Here is a 12,761-nt window from a genome sequence, read left to right as displayed (position 1 = left end):
CAGAAGGAAAGAGGACCAAACTGGAGAGTCACAGCCAGAGGTGACAGAGCCAGACCAGACCTAAGTCTACAAGGTGAAGACTTTCTTTTCCTCTCCTTGGTCACCAGAGCAGTGCTTGTCATATGGGCCGGGAGAGGTCTGGACAGTGAGGAGTCTGGTCACTGAGTGCTAGAGGTAAGAAACCCTTGGGGATAGTTGCTATGTCCCAAGGGTGTAACTCGTTGGGGAAAGAACTGTCTTCCTGTGATCTGTCAGGACAGAAGAAAACCAATCAGCCATGGAGTACCTCACAGAGGACAGAGATTTCTGAAGCACCACAGTGTGGTCTCGGGCTCATGTCTCCATGTCCCCCCTCCCATCCCCCCCACCCTGTGGCTCTCTGTGCTCAGTCCTCTTTCCGGCTGCTGCACAGTGTTCTGTGGTGAACAGAGACCACTGAGGTCTTAGCTTGAGATCACAGCCATCGCCATCACGGGACGCTTCCATTTCCCTGCTTACTTGCATTTTTTCTTTTTCTTTTTTCTTGTTTGGATATGGGCTTGCAGGAAGGCTGAATAATAATAGAGGTAGGAAGTCACCATATGAAATGGCAGCAGACATATTGCAAGAACTTGAGAAACTTAAGGACTTAAAGAAAACCTGAATACTATTCCATGGTGGTATGGACTATACTATTTAGCTAAGGTCAAAATATTTTGCCTCCCTCAAAAAACAAACAAGGGGCTGGGAAGGTGGCTCAGTGGTAGAGTACTTGCCTTGCATACATGAGGTCCTGGGTTCGATTCCTCAGCACCACATAAACAGAAAAAAGCCAGAAGTGGTGCTGTGGCTCAAGTGGTAGAGTGTACACCTTGAGCTGAAGAGCTGAGGGACAGCGCCTAGGCCCAGAGTTCAAGCCCTACAACCGACAAAACAAAACCAAAAAACTTTCAATAGTTCCCAATGGAATAAAATCCAAATCACTTACTTACCTTTTCTAAGTCTGGCATTTCGGCCAAAGCCAGCCAGGCTTCTGCTTCAGTACAATTAACTCACTTAACTACTCCCCACTTCTCTGTGATCTTTTTCCCTCCTTCCTGCCATGCTAGGAGTTGAAACCAGGGCCTCATGCTTTACCAGACAAGTGCTCTGCCACCCAAACTATAACCTCAGCTCATTTGGGTTTTTTTGATCTTTGGTTGTTCTTTTTTTTTTTTTTCTTGGTCAGTCATGGGGCTTGAAGTCTGGGCCTGGGCACTGTCCCTCAGCTCTTCAGCTCAAGGTGAGCACTCTACCACTTGAGCCACAGTGCCACTTCCAGTTTTCTGAGGGGTTTATTGGAGATATGAGTCTCATGGCTGGGGCTGGGAAGGTGGCTCAGTGGTAGAGCGCTTGCCTTGCATGAATGAGGCCCTGGTTCGATTCCTCAGCACCACATAAGCAAAAAGAAAAAAAAGCTGGAAGTGGCGCTGTGGCTTAAGTGGTAGAGCGCTAGCCTTGAGCTGAAGAGCTGAGGGACAGTGTTCAGGCCCAGAGTTCAGGCCCCACAACCGGATCCAAAAAAAAAAAAAGAGTCTCATGGCTTTTCCTGCCCAAGCTGGGTTTGAACCATGATCCTCAGGTCTCAACCTCCTGAGTAGCTAGGTGTGAGCCACTATGCCTGGCTGGTTATTCATTTCTGAGTTAGGGCTTTAATAACTTTGCTTGGGCTGGCCTCCAACTTTTAATCCTTCTTCTTCTACTCCCAAGTAGCTGGGATTACAGGTGTGAGTTACCAAACCTGGCTACTCTTCTCCACTTTTGTGCAATTCTTCTTTCCAGATTCTCATTCTGGATGCCCTCCCCCACAGCTGCCCTTAGCAGTATACATTGTCCACACGCCCTTCCCCAGGTTCCTCCCCCGGCCAGTCCCCCTGATGCACTGCAATCATGTGCAATAGCCATCGTCACTACCACCTCTTGTGACAAGGAAACTTCAAAGAAGAAACATGAATATTTGCCCCTGGTTTGCACCGCCTATTCAAGAAAGGGTTCATAGTTTCCTCTTCTCACTCTCTCATCTGCTATACACTTTGTTCCACCATGAAGCTAGCAGTAAGGATGCTGCCTTGTGATACAATGTTGTAAGTGCTTCATCTATCTGTCTATTGGACATGCCCAGTAGGAAAAACACATACAGAGACATACAGTTGCAGCTGCTCAGCACCCTCCTCTGCTATGGAAACCACCCTAACAGAGCATCTGGGAGTGGTTGGGCTGGGCCACCATGGGCTGCCACAGGCTGCCATGGGCAAGGAAGCTGCCAGGAAATAGCTGTTAACCTCCCCACACATGCTGAGACTTCATTCACCAACTGGAGGACCTTTCTGTGCCTGTGGTTCTTCATTTGAGAGATGATGGTCCATGCCTTGAAAGGTATTAACCTCTGAGGCCTGATAAGAATGAGATCCAATATGCAAAGTCTCTAGGCCAATGTTAGGTGCTGAGAAATATAAAGGATCAGAAGTGGATTCGGTAGTGGATCTTGACTTTAGATCCTGAAGACACAAATCTGAATCTACATGCCCAGTATGTTGATTCTGGGCATCCAACTTGGCAGAAGCCAACAACCAAAAGCCCTAGCTACATTGCATCAGTTTAGATTGGCAGCTACCAAGGCCTGCATGTTAGCAAGTGGCATCTTTGAAAGGATTCACAGGAAGAGAACAGCCCAACCAGGCAGGCTTGGTTTCTAAATTTAGGACTTACTGTTGCCTTTGGTATTTTCATTGGAAGAAAACTTCTATTCAGCCTGAAGCGGGTACCATGAATCATTCAAAGGCATGATGTGATCTGCCTCAGGGCTGGACCAGAGGCTCTGAGAAGCTTTGGAAGCAGTTAGATTCTTGTGGTTTGACTAACCTTTTTTTTAATGAGTGTGTTACTAAAGAAACGTGAGCTGTTGGCTTTTCAATTACTGTAGCTTACCCTTTCTGGGTTTCATATACATTGAGTCATGTGTCGACGGGTGACAGATAATCATCTCCACTGCTCCAGTTACCGTAACTAGAGATGAGAGGATCTGATGATGGAAGGTCGTGCACACTTGAAGATCCGAGGCGCTCCCATCTTAACAATGAGCTGCGGTCTCTGTTCACCAGGGAACACGAGCCTGTGTTTCCAGTCTTCCAGGGCTTTAGTCTCCTCTTTGCGTGTTGCCACTCACCACTCTGGCACTCAGCTATTTTCTGGCATAGGCTTTAGGCGGTATGGATTTGAATGTGTAGGCTTGGAAGAAAGGATGAAAGCAGAGTTGATAAAGTGCCCACCCCACCCCAGAAATTTTCCATAGCCTCTCTGTTATGTGGAAAGATAAACAGATTTGCAAACACTCCTGGGTATTTAGAGATTTTAGCAGAACCAGCTACATTGGGAAATCATCAATAAACTCAAAAGGAACCAAATCCCATTACTTCTGTGTAACATCCAGGGGAAAGAATATGTGTGACCATCACTAGCTTTCCAGTCTCCTTCCTCTAAGCCAGCTTCATCAAAGATATATCCAAACTGGAAGTTAAAAATGAGAACCCTTGATTACTTTGGAAAAGATATACATTTCTGTAGCTTCCTATTGAGTGGCCAAGAGAGGGTATTTTAGTTTTGGTTATTGTTTTTCTTCTTAAGTATTTGTCTAGAAAATATCAGGTTGAGGAGTCAGGTATTATGGTGCCTATCTATAATCTCAGCTACTCAGGAGGCAGGAGGATCTTGAATTCAAGACCAGCCAGGGAAAAATTAGCAAGACCCTATCTCATAAACAAAAAAAATTTTTTTAATGGGGAAGGTGTGGAGTGCTGAAGCAGTAGAGCACTTATGCTCAGGGCTTTGGGTTCAAACCCTAGAAGTACACAGAAATTAAGAAGAAGGAAAGAAAGAAAAAAAGAAAGAAAGGAAAGAAAGGAAGGAAGAAAGGAAAGAAAGGAAGAAAGGAAGGAAGGAAGAAAGAAAGAAAGGAAGGAAGGAAGGAAGAGAAAGAAAGGAAGGAAGAAAGAAAGAAAAAGATTGAGAGAGAAAGGAAAGGAAAGAAGGGAGGAAGAAATGAATGAAGGAAAGAAGGAAGAAGGAAGGAAGGAAGAAAGAAAAGAGGGAGAGAAAAGGAGAGTGAGAACAAGAAGAAGAAAGGGAAAGAGAAAAACAAAGCAGGAGCTGGGAGGGTGGCTCAGTGGTAGAGCGCTTGCCTTGCATGCATGAGGCTCTGGGTTCGATTCCTCAGCACCCACATAAGCAGAAAAAGCCGGAAGTAGCGCTGTGGCTCAAATGGTAGAGCTCTAGCCTTGAGCTGAAGAGCTGAGGGACAGCACCCAGGCCCAGAGTTCAAGCCCCACAACTGACAAAAAAAAAAAGGGAGAGAGAAAAAAGGAAGGAAGGAAGGAAAGGAGGGAAGAAGAAAGGGAGAAAGGGAAGAGGAAGAGAGGGAGGGAGACTCAAACTATCAGATTGAGTTTACAGTAATATGGTTGAAGGATAAACCCACCTGATTAAATTAACTCTAGCTGACCTCTGCCTTCAGTCACTCAGGGTTCTGGTTTGTTGTCTTCTGGCCCATTTCTCTTACATTGTTCTTAACATGTAGTTATTTGCTGTGTGTTTAAACTTAAACCCTGTGGCTGGCTATTCAAATGCCCATCATTTTGCCCCACCATGTGTAATTTTCCCCCTACTATTTTCCAAAATGCAGGATGTAAACTACCAGAAAGCATACAAGACATTTAAAAACATTCCAGCCAGGTGCTAAAGGCTCATACCTATAATCCTAGCTACTCAGAAGGCTGAGATCTGAGGATCACAATTCAAAGCCAAAATGAGCAAGAAAGTCCATGAGACTCTTTTTTTTTTTTTTTTTTTGCTGGACATGGGACCTGAACTCTGGGCCTGGGCGCTGTCCCTCAGCTCTTCAGCTCAAGGCTAGTGCTCTACCTCTTGAGCCACAGTGCCACTTCCAGCTTTTTCTGCTTAAGTGGTGCTGAGGAATCAAACCCAGGGCCTCAGGAATGCAAGGCAAGCACTCTGCCACTGAGCCACCTTCCCAGCCCTCCAAGAGACTCTTATCTCTAGTGAACCACTAAAAAAGCTAGAAATGGTGCTGTGGCTCTTGAGCAAAAAAGCTCAGGGACAGCACATAGGCCCTGAGTTCAAGCTCCAAGGCTGGCAAAAAAAAAAAAAATGACATGGCAAAGCAAAGACAATCTTTTTCTTTTCAGTTCTCTTTCAATATAAAGGAAATCAGTGATACAAGGGGAGAGATTCAGCCTTAGTTTAGTGCTGTTTGTGTTTAACACTAATCTCACACTTGGTAATCTTTGTTTTTAACCAAAAGAGGGGAACTTAGCTTCCAAGTGTTCACAGTAGTATCTGATCAAAATTTAATAAGTCGTTTTGTTTCCTTGTCTTTGTTTTTCATAGTTACTTTCTGTTTGTGGTGGATGATTATAGTTTTCCATTCATGTTAGCAATATAAAGTTTCCTTTAAAATTTTTATTTTAGCAAGGCATGGTGCACATACCTGTAATCCAAACTCCTACGGCTAAAGAATCATGAGTTGAAGGCCAGCCTCAGCTATATCGCAAGACCTTGTCTCAAAAAAAATAAAATAGAAAACATGAGTTGATTGGAACAAATAAAGAAGGGGGAAAAAGCCTCTGGCATTTAACAAGGAGTGTTTTAGTGCCAGGAACTGCTCTAAGCACTTTCCAGTGATACTGGAACAAAGTCACGGATATTGGGACAAACTCACGGTTACTGTGACCATCATATGAAGCCATACGACCAATGGAGCCAAAGCAGTACCAAAGTTGTGTGTGTGTGTGTGTGTGTGTGTGTGTGTGTGTGTGAGACTCTGGAGCCTGTGTGTGTGTGTGTGTGTGTGTGTGTGTGTGTGTGTGTGACTCTGGAGCCTGTTCAGCACTGCCCTGTGGGAATACCACAGAGTGGACAGTAAGGGAAGTTTGAGGAAAACTTTATTTCAATACTCTCCTACTCTTCCTTGCCAAGTCCCATGTCTGCCTTCATTTCTGCTCCCCCCTCTCAACCAGCAAGTCCTCTTTTCCCCTCTCAGACAATCTAAGTCCTGCAAGCTTATCAAGGCTCTTCTCAAATTTTAGATTTTCCAAGAAGGCTTTTCCTTCCTCCAAAGTGCTTGCAGAGTGTTTGCATTCCCTGTAGACTTTAGTTACACTTTACATCAAATTGATCTTGCCTTTGCTTGCTAGACAGGCACTCTACCACTTGAGCTATACACCCAGTCCTTTTTGCTTTAGTTTTTTGTTTTGTTTTGTTCTTGTACTTGAACTCAGGGACTGGGCGCTGTCCCTGAGCTTTTTTTTGCTCCAGGCTAGCATTCTACCACTTAAGCCACAGTTCCACTTCTGGATTTTTGGTGGTTAATTGGAGATCAGAGTCCTGCATAGGCTGGCTTCTAACCATGATCTTCATGTTAGATATCAGCCTTCTGAATAGCTAGGATTACAGGGATGAGCCACCAGTACCTGGCTGCTTTAGTTTTGTTGTTGTTGTTTGCTTGCTTGCTTTTATTGGCATTCAGCTTTTTACCACTTGGCCTATACTGCCTAGACCGCGATCCTCCTATTTATTCTTCCTGCATAGCTGAGATGACAAATATGTACCATCACATCCAGTTTTTTGTTGGTTGAGATGGGGGAAGGTCTAAAGAACTTTTTGCCTGAGCCTGTGTGGAACTGCAGCCCTCCGGATATCAACCTTCTGAGTAACTAAGATTATAGGCATGAGCAACCACACCCAGTAACAGAAGTTTTAGTTTTCCCCTGCTAGGTTGGAGACACCTCAAGAAAAGGAACTATTCCTTCCAGCCCTTTTGTGTCTTGTGGTGGTGTTTCCTTCTTTCACTTCTGAACTCTTTGCTCTACATCAGTGATAGATTCTGGAACCCCAACATGCCTAGGAAACACTAAAAAGAAGGACAGGGTCAGCAAATTTCTCCAGAGCCCAAGATCAACAGAATGACCTTAGCAAGTCCGGTACTAGCTCATCTCCAATGTACTCTCATCTTCCTCCCAGCCATGGAGCCACTGAACTGCCACAGCTGCAGACACGGGCCCTGACACCTCTGTGGCCAGAGAGCCTCCAATATACAGCATCCACAGACCTGCTGGGGGCTCGCTCTGCTTTCAGAATTTCTCAGCAGTCTGCCATGAGAAATTCAAGAGGGTGGCCACAAATAAATGTCTTCTGTGAGGAATGAGCTAGGGGTGAGCTAGGATGCATCTCTCAAGCAAATGAGAGCAACACACAGTGTTGGGGACAGTGGCACATGCCCAATCCCCAGTATCTAAGAGGAGTCAGGGGGATCACAAGTTCAAGACTAGCCTGAGCTAACAAGACCCTATCTGAGAGACAAGACAGACAGAGAAAGGGAGATATACAGTTCAGGAAAGAATGAAGGTGCAGATTTCTCCTTCAGAAGGATTTTCTAAGCGTTTGGAACATTTGGAGCTCTTTTAACTTAGGTGGCTGGTGAGTTGAGCAGTAGGCAGTTTGGGGGCTATTTTCTCTACCTCTGTAACTATTTTTAACGCTGCCCAGGCTAGTTATAGCACTTTGGGGCCCCTAATATTACAAGCAGAAAATAACAAGCTAAATAAGAGTTTGAAAAGAGGCTGTTCACAGACCCCAAATCCCTGCCCTCTCAGCCCTATCCTGGTGTCTTCTGTCTCTTGTGCCCCTCATGTGAGAGGCAGGCTTCTACCCAAGGATGTCTCCACCCCTTCCTTGTGCCTGAACAATATGACTGCTGAGCAACAGCCCCTGAGGAACTAAGCAGCATCTTAGCCTTCCTCACTCTGTGTGTGTGTATGTGTGTGTGCTAGTCATGGTGCTTGAACTCAGGGCCTGGGCACTGTCCCTGAGCAATTTTGCTCAAGGCTAGTGATCTACCACTTTGAGCCATAGCTCCACTTCCAGTTTTCTAGTGGTTATTTGGAGAAAAGCATCTCACAGGTCTTTCCTGCTCCAGCTGCCTCTGAACCTTGATCCTCAGATCTCAACCTCCTGAATAGCTAGGATTACAGGAGGAGGCCACCAGGACCTGGCAATCTTTCTCATGTGTTGGTGACTCTGGAAAACACATTCGTGTGTTCTCTGCCTGTGTATGCCTGCATTTGTAACCCTTCCTCTCTCTGTCGCAGGGGAGAAGCGCCAATGCTTTGATGGCAACTACAATTCCAACTACATGTACGAGAAAGAGAGTGAGATCATACAGACCAGAATGATGGATCACACCATCAATAATGCCATCAGCTATCTCGGGGCTGAAGCCCTGCGCCCCCTTGTCCAGACCCCACCTGCTCCCACTTCTGAGATGGTCCCAGTCATCAGTAGCATGTACCCCATAGCCCTCACCCGGGCTGAGATGTCGAATGGTACCCCCCAGGAGCTGGAAAAGAAGACCACTCATCTGCCAGAGAAGAGCCTGCCTTCTGAAAGAGGCCTGTCCCCTAATAACAGTGGCCACGACTCCACAGACACGGACAGCAATCACGAAGAGCGCCAGAGTCAACTCTATCAGCAAAGTCACCTGGTCCTTCCCCGGGCCCGCAATGGAATGCCACTTCTGAAGGAGCTCCCCCGCTCTTATGACCTCCTGAAGCCCCCTCCCATCTGCCCTAGGGACTCCATCAATGTGATCAGCAAGGAAGGGGAGGTGATGGATGTGTTTCGGTGTGACCACTGCCGCGTGCTCTTCCTGGATTATGTGATGTTTACCATCCACATGGGCTGCCATGGCTTCCGTGACCCTTTCGAGTGTAATATGTGTGGATATCGAAGCCACGACCGATATGAGTTCTCCTCTCACATAGCCAGAGGAGAACACAGAGTCATGCTGAAGTGAGTGTCTGGCTCATAAATCCTGCCTAAAGAGTCATCATCATTTAAAAAACAAAACAAACAAAACAAAACAAACCTGATAACCCCACCCAACAGACTGCTTTCAACTCCCTGTTCCTTCCAAGAGCATTTTTAGTACCCAAAGGGTCGTGTGCATATGGAGACCCAGAGAAACACTGTCTACATTCAGAAATGGTTCACAGATCTATTATGTGGTGACTTTGATGAAACCTTTGTTTTCTTCTCTATTGGATTTGGTGGGATGTAAAAGCCAAAGAAACATTTGGCTATTGTTTTTTGCAGCCGTGAAGCAGGCCATCCACTGAAGTCTGCTGCCAGTTGGAACAGTCCCCGAGTGGTGCTGCATGAGACATTCTTTCTGCAATCCATCAGCCATATGTGGAAAAGCCTTTTGGGTTGATGCCCAAACTCACAGAGAGGAAGAGCTGACCAGCTAGCCTTGCCCTTCCGTACTTAATACAAGGCTGACGGGTGAGGCCATAATTGCCCCATCCCAAGTTAGAATCCAGGAATAAGGAAAAGAAAAGCCATAAAAAAAAAACACTGTCTGTTACCAGTAACTGAAGAGGCTGTTATCAGAGCATCAATATACTTCTTACCACACCAGCAAAAAAATAAGCCATCTGATGACACTGTTGCTTCTAACCTTTTTCTTCCCATTGCCAACAAAAAGCTGGGCTGCTTTGTGCTGAGCCAGTTACCTATAGAAGAAAGCCCATGCCAAAAGAAGCCCTGGTTTCTAATCCAGCATACCTCTCACACACCACAGGGTCTTTTTTTAAAGGTAGCAGTGGCGGTGGCATCCGTTTCCTTTGATCAAGATTGGCAGAGCAGGCTGGGAGACATAGCTTAGTGGCAGAGCACTTGCATAGCATACACAAGACCCTGGGTTCAATCCCCAGCCTCAGAAAAAAAAAAAAGGCTAACAAGGGTTTGAGAGGAAATGCTTTATGCAAAACCAATACCCAGAAGCAATCTAAAAGTTCTTATCTCCTTCATGGACCCAAAGCCAACTTGAAAATGACTCCTTTCATACACAAGAAATGAAGGATCCAAACTATACTGCTTAGCTTTCAGTTCTCTAAGGGGAGGAATCAGAGACAGACTCCAGGTGTGTAGAAGCTCAGAGCTGAGCTTCAAACTGGGGTGGGAGCTGGCCACTAGTGGCTTATGCCTGTAACCCTAGCTACTCAGGAGGCTGAGATCTGAGGATCGTGGTTCAAAGCCAGCCCAGGCAGGAAAAGTCTGTGAGACTCTTATCTCCAATGAACCAACAGAAAACCAGAAGTGGAGCTGTGGCTCAAAGTGGTGGAATGCTAGCCTTGAGCAGAAAAAGCTCAGGGATAGTACCCAGGCCCTGAGTTCAAGCTCCATGACCAAAAAAAAGAAAAAAAGATGAGGTGGTGCAGGGATCCTGCTGCTCACAGGTTCTGCTAGATCAGACAGGTGTGGCTCTTCTTGAGCCCCTCTCCCCCCCCCTCCAGCCCCCACTGCACAGTTTTAATGGAATTGCTATGTTCCACACAAACTCCTGAAAGTCTGAAAGTCTGATCTGGGTTCTACAGATGTATCGAACATTGCTGTCAAGAAGCACTATGACATTTTTAAAGTCAGCCGTGGAAAAGAGGTCACAGCACTCAGCTGCTGATTCTGTCTTTACCACTAATTAGTGTATCACTCTGAGCTAATCATTTAACTAGGAAAACTAAGTTGCCTTACTCATAAAATGAGAGGTGGATACAGACCTTCTTAAAAGTCCCTTCCAGCTTTAAATTTATATACTGTAACCCCAAGTTATTTTTTAACCACTTAATGTGTGGTATTAAGCAGAAGAATCCATTTATGAAAATAGATTTCACATTTCTTGGGTATAAAAATGTTACTGTGTGAAGTTTTTCCTTTGACCACTGAGTTGTGAATTTGAAAAAGATGGTGGAAAGGAACAACTAAAACAAACAAGCAGGAAGGAATTTGATCTTGCCCAATGTGAATATACAAATTGGCACCTACTGTTGCTCAACCCAACCATCTCCTCTCTTCTCTTTCTTTCTCTTCTCTTTTTCTTCTCTTCTTTTTTTTCTTTCTCTCTCTTCCTCTTCTTTTTCTTCTTCTTTTTTTTTGCCAGTCCTGGAGCTTGAACTCAGGGTTTGGGCACTGTCCCTGAGCTTCTTTTGCTCAAGGCTAGCACTCTACCACTTGAGCCACAGCACCACTTCCAGGTTTTCTGTTTATGTGGTACTGAGGAATTAAGCCAAGGGCTTCCTGCATGCTAAGCAAGCATGCTACCACTGAGCCACATTCCCAGCCCTCTTCTTCCTTTTTTAAGAATTTGTGTTGGGGTAAATAAATTCTGCTTCCAGGGATAACTTCATGGAATCTATTTACAAATTAACAGCCAGGTTTATGAACACTTTCACCAGAGCCAAGAATCCCAAATTCCTGGTAGATTAGTGTTTTGTTTCTAAAGGGCTTATGCATTCGGCTCTCTCTCAACTCATTTATGGGCTGCCAGTAATTAACATGTTCCACCCTAGACTGCACAAATAGCTTAGCCTTCTTTGTATCATGGTATATATCTCAGGAAAAAAGGATTTATGAAATTCCATGGCAACAGCCCCAATATGTGTGTGACTTCAGCAGAAGGCGAGGTGTGTTTCCATGTGCTATCTTCAGTGTATCATTGTGTTCTGTAGCACTTGGCTGCCAGCTGTGTTGGTGTGTTCACACTCATTGTAAAAAGTTGCTTGTTATAAGCTCAAAGTATCACATATCCTGTTGGCTCTTCAGGGGAACAAGAGCAAGTAAACTGGGAGTAGTCAACTCAAGATGGCCCATCGACCAGCCCAGGAACTCTGCAGAACAGAAACTCCTTAGGCCTGTGACTATGGACTTCTATTCTCCTTCATGGGCCATGCACTTTCATGGTGGTATCCTGAGGCTCAGTTGACACTGACACCAGTGAAGATGTTTCTGTGGGAATTACACATGCTGAGGTCTTGCAGTTCGATCCAGCGGGACATAGCGGTTACCACTGCCAAGGGAGAGAAACACTGTCCTCTGTACACACTCCTTGTGCTAGCTAACACTCCCCTAAGCCCCCACACATGAACCCTGTAGGTGTCTCTCCTTCCTTTCCCACCAGCCCTCTTACAATGCAGGCTCCCACCACATACCCAAAAGGCCACAATCAGGGGACCAACCAAACCCACAGAAAGTTCCCTAGCAGCCAAGGTGACAGAGTTGAGGTGAAGGTAGAAAGAGAATAGAACCAACTCTCTAAATGTACCCTGTGGTGATCTGAAATACCACCCTGGGCATTCGTGTAATCATGCTTTGTGCCCATTCTGAGCTGTTCTTCAAGGCTTGGCTTTATCAGTAGCAAAATATCTCACCTTTGAATGCCGTTTTACTTGTTGTTTTATGAGGCCCGCCCATACTCAAACAGCCCCAAAAGAAAAGGACCTCAGCCTTCTTTTGCACAAAGAAATATTTGAAGATACGAAACCTTACTCAGTTACTCAGTTGTATTAGTATCAGTTGTTGTTAACAAATCTTACACTGACATAAACATCTGTAAAATTATTATCGCCCTCTGCTTTTTTCTCCCCTCTGCTACACCTGAGTTTTGGAGGAAAAGCAGTACTTCTGGGTTGGAGTGTAGCTCAATGGTAAAGGATTTGCCTAGCATGTACAAGGCCCTGGAATCAACCCCCAGCACCAAGAAAAAAAAAGAAGAAGAAGAAAGAAAAGAGCAATACTTCTGAGACATATCCCAGCCAAGCAGAAGGGCCACCACAACAGTATTTCAGTGTACTGAAAGGTACCTGAGTCTCTACTTGAGTGTTGGAAATTCCAGAACA

The 12,761-nt window shown here is 45.3% G+C and overlaps 1 protein-coding gene across 2 annotated transcripts in view; it reads left to right on the top strand.

Moving 5' to 3' along the window:
* Ikzf3 (IKAROS family zinc finger 3 (Aiolos)) overlaps positions 1 to 10,130 on the top strand; it is an 88,115-nt gene extending 77,985 nt beyond the window's left edge. For both annotated transcript variants that reach the window (XM_013008807.1, XM_013008809.1), the window contains one exon: positions 8,181 to 10,130. In XM_013008807.1, the coding sequence (XP_012864261.1) occupies positions 8,181 to 8,884 (704 nt within the window). In that variant the 3' untranslated portion in view covers positions 8,885 to 10,130. The remainder of the gene's footprint in view (positions 1 to 8,180) is intronic.
* The last annotated feature ends 2,631 nt before the right edge of the window (positions 10,131 to 12,761 follow it).

This window comes from Dipodomys ordii, unplaced genomic scaffold (assembly GCF_000151885.1).
Source record: "Dipodomys ordii isolate 6190 unplaced genomic scaffold, Dord_2.0 Scaffold7, whole genome shotgun sequence".
Taxonomy (NCBI): Eukaryota; Metazoa; Chordata; class Mammalia; order Rodentia; family Heteromyidae; genus Dipodomys; species Dipodomys ordii.
The sequence above is the reverse complement of the archived record's forward strand: the minus strand, read 5'-3'. Positions and strand labels throughout refer to the sequence as shown.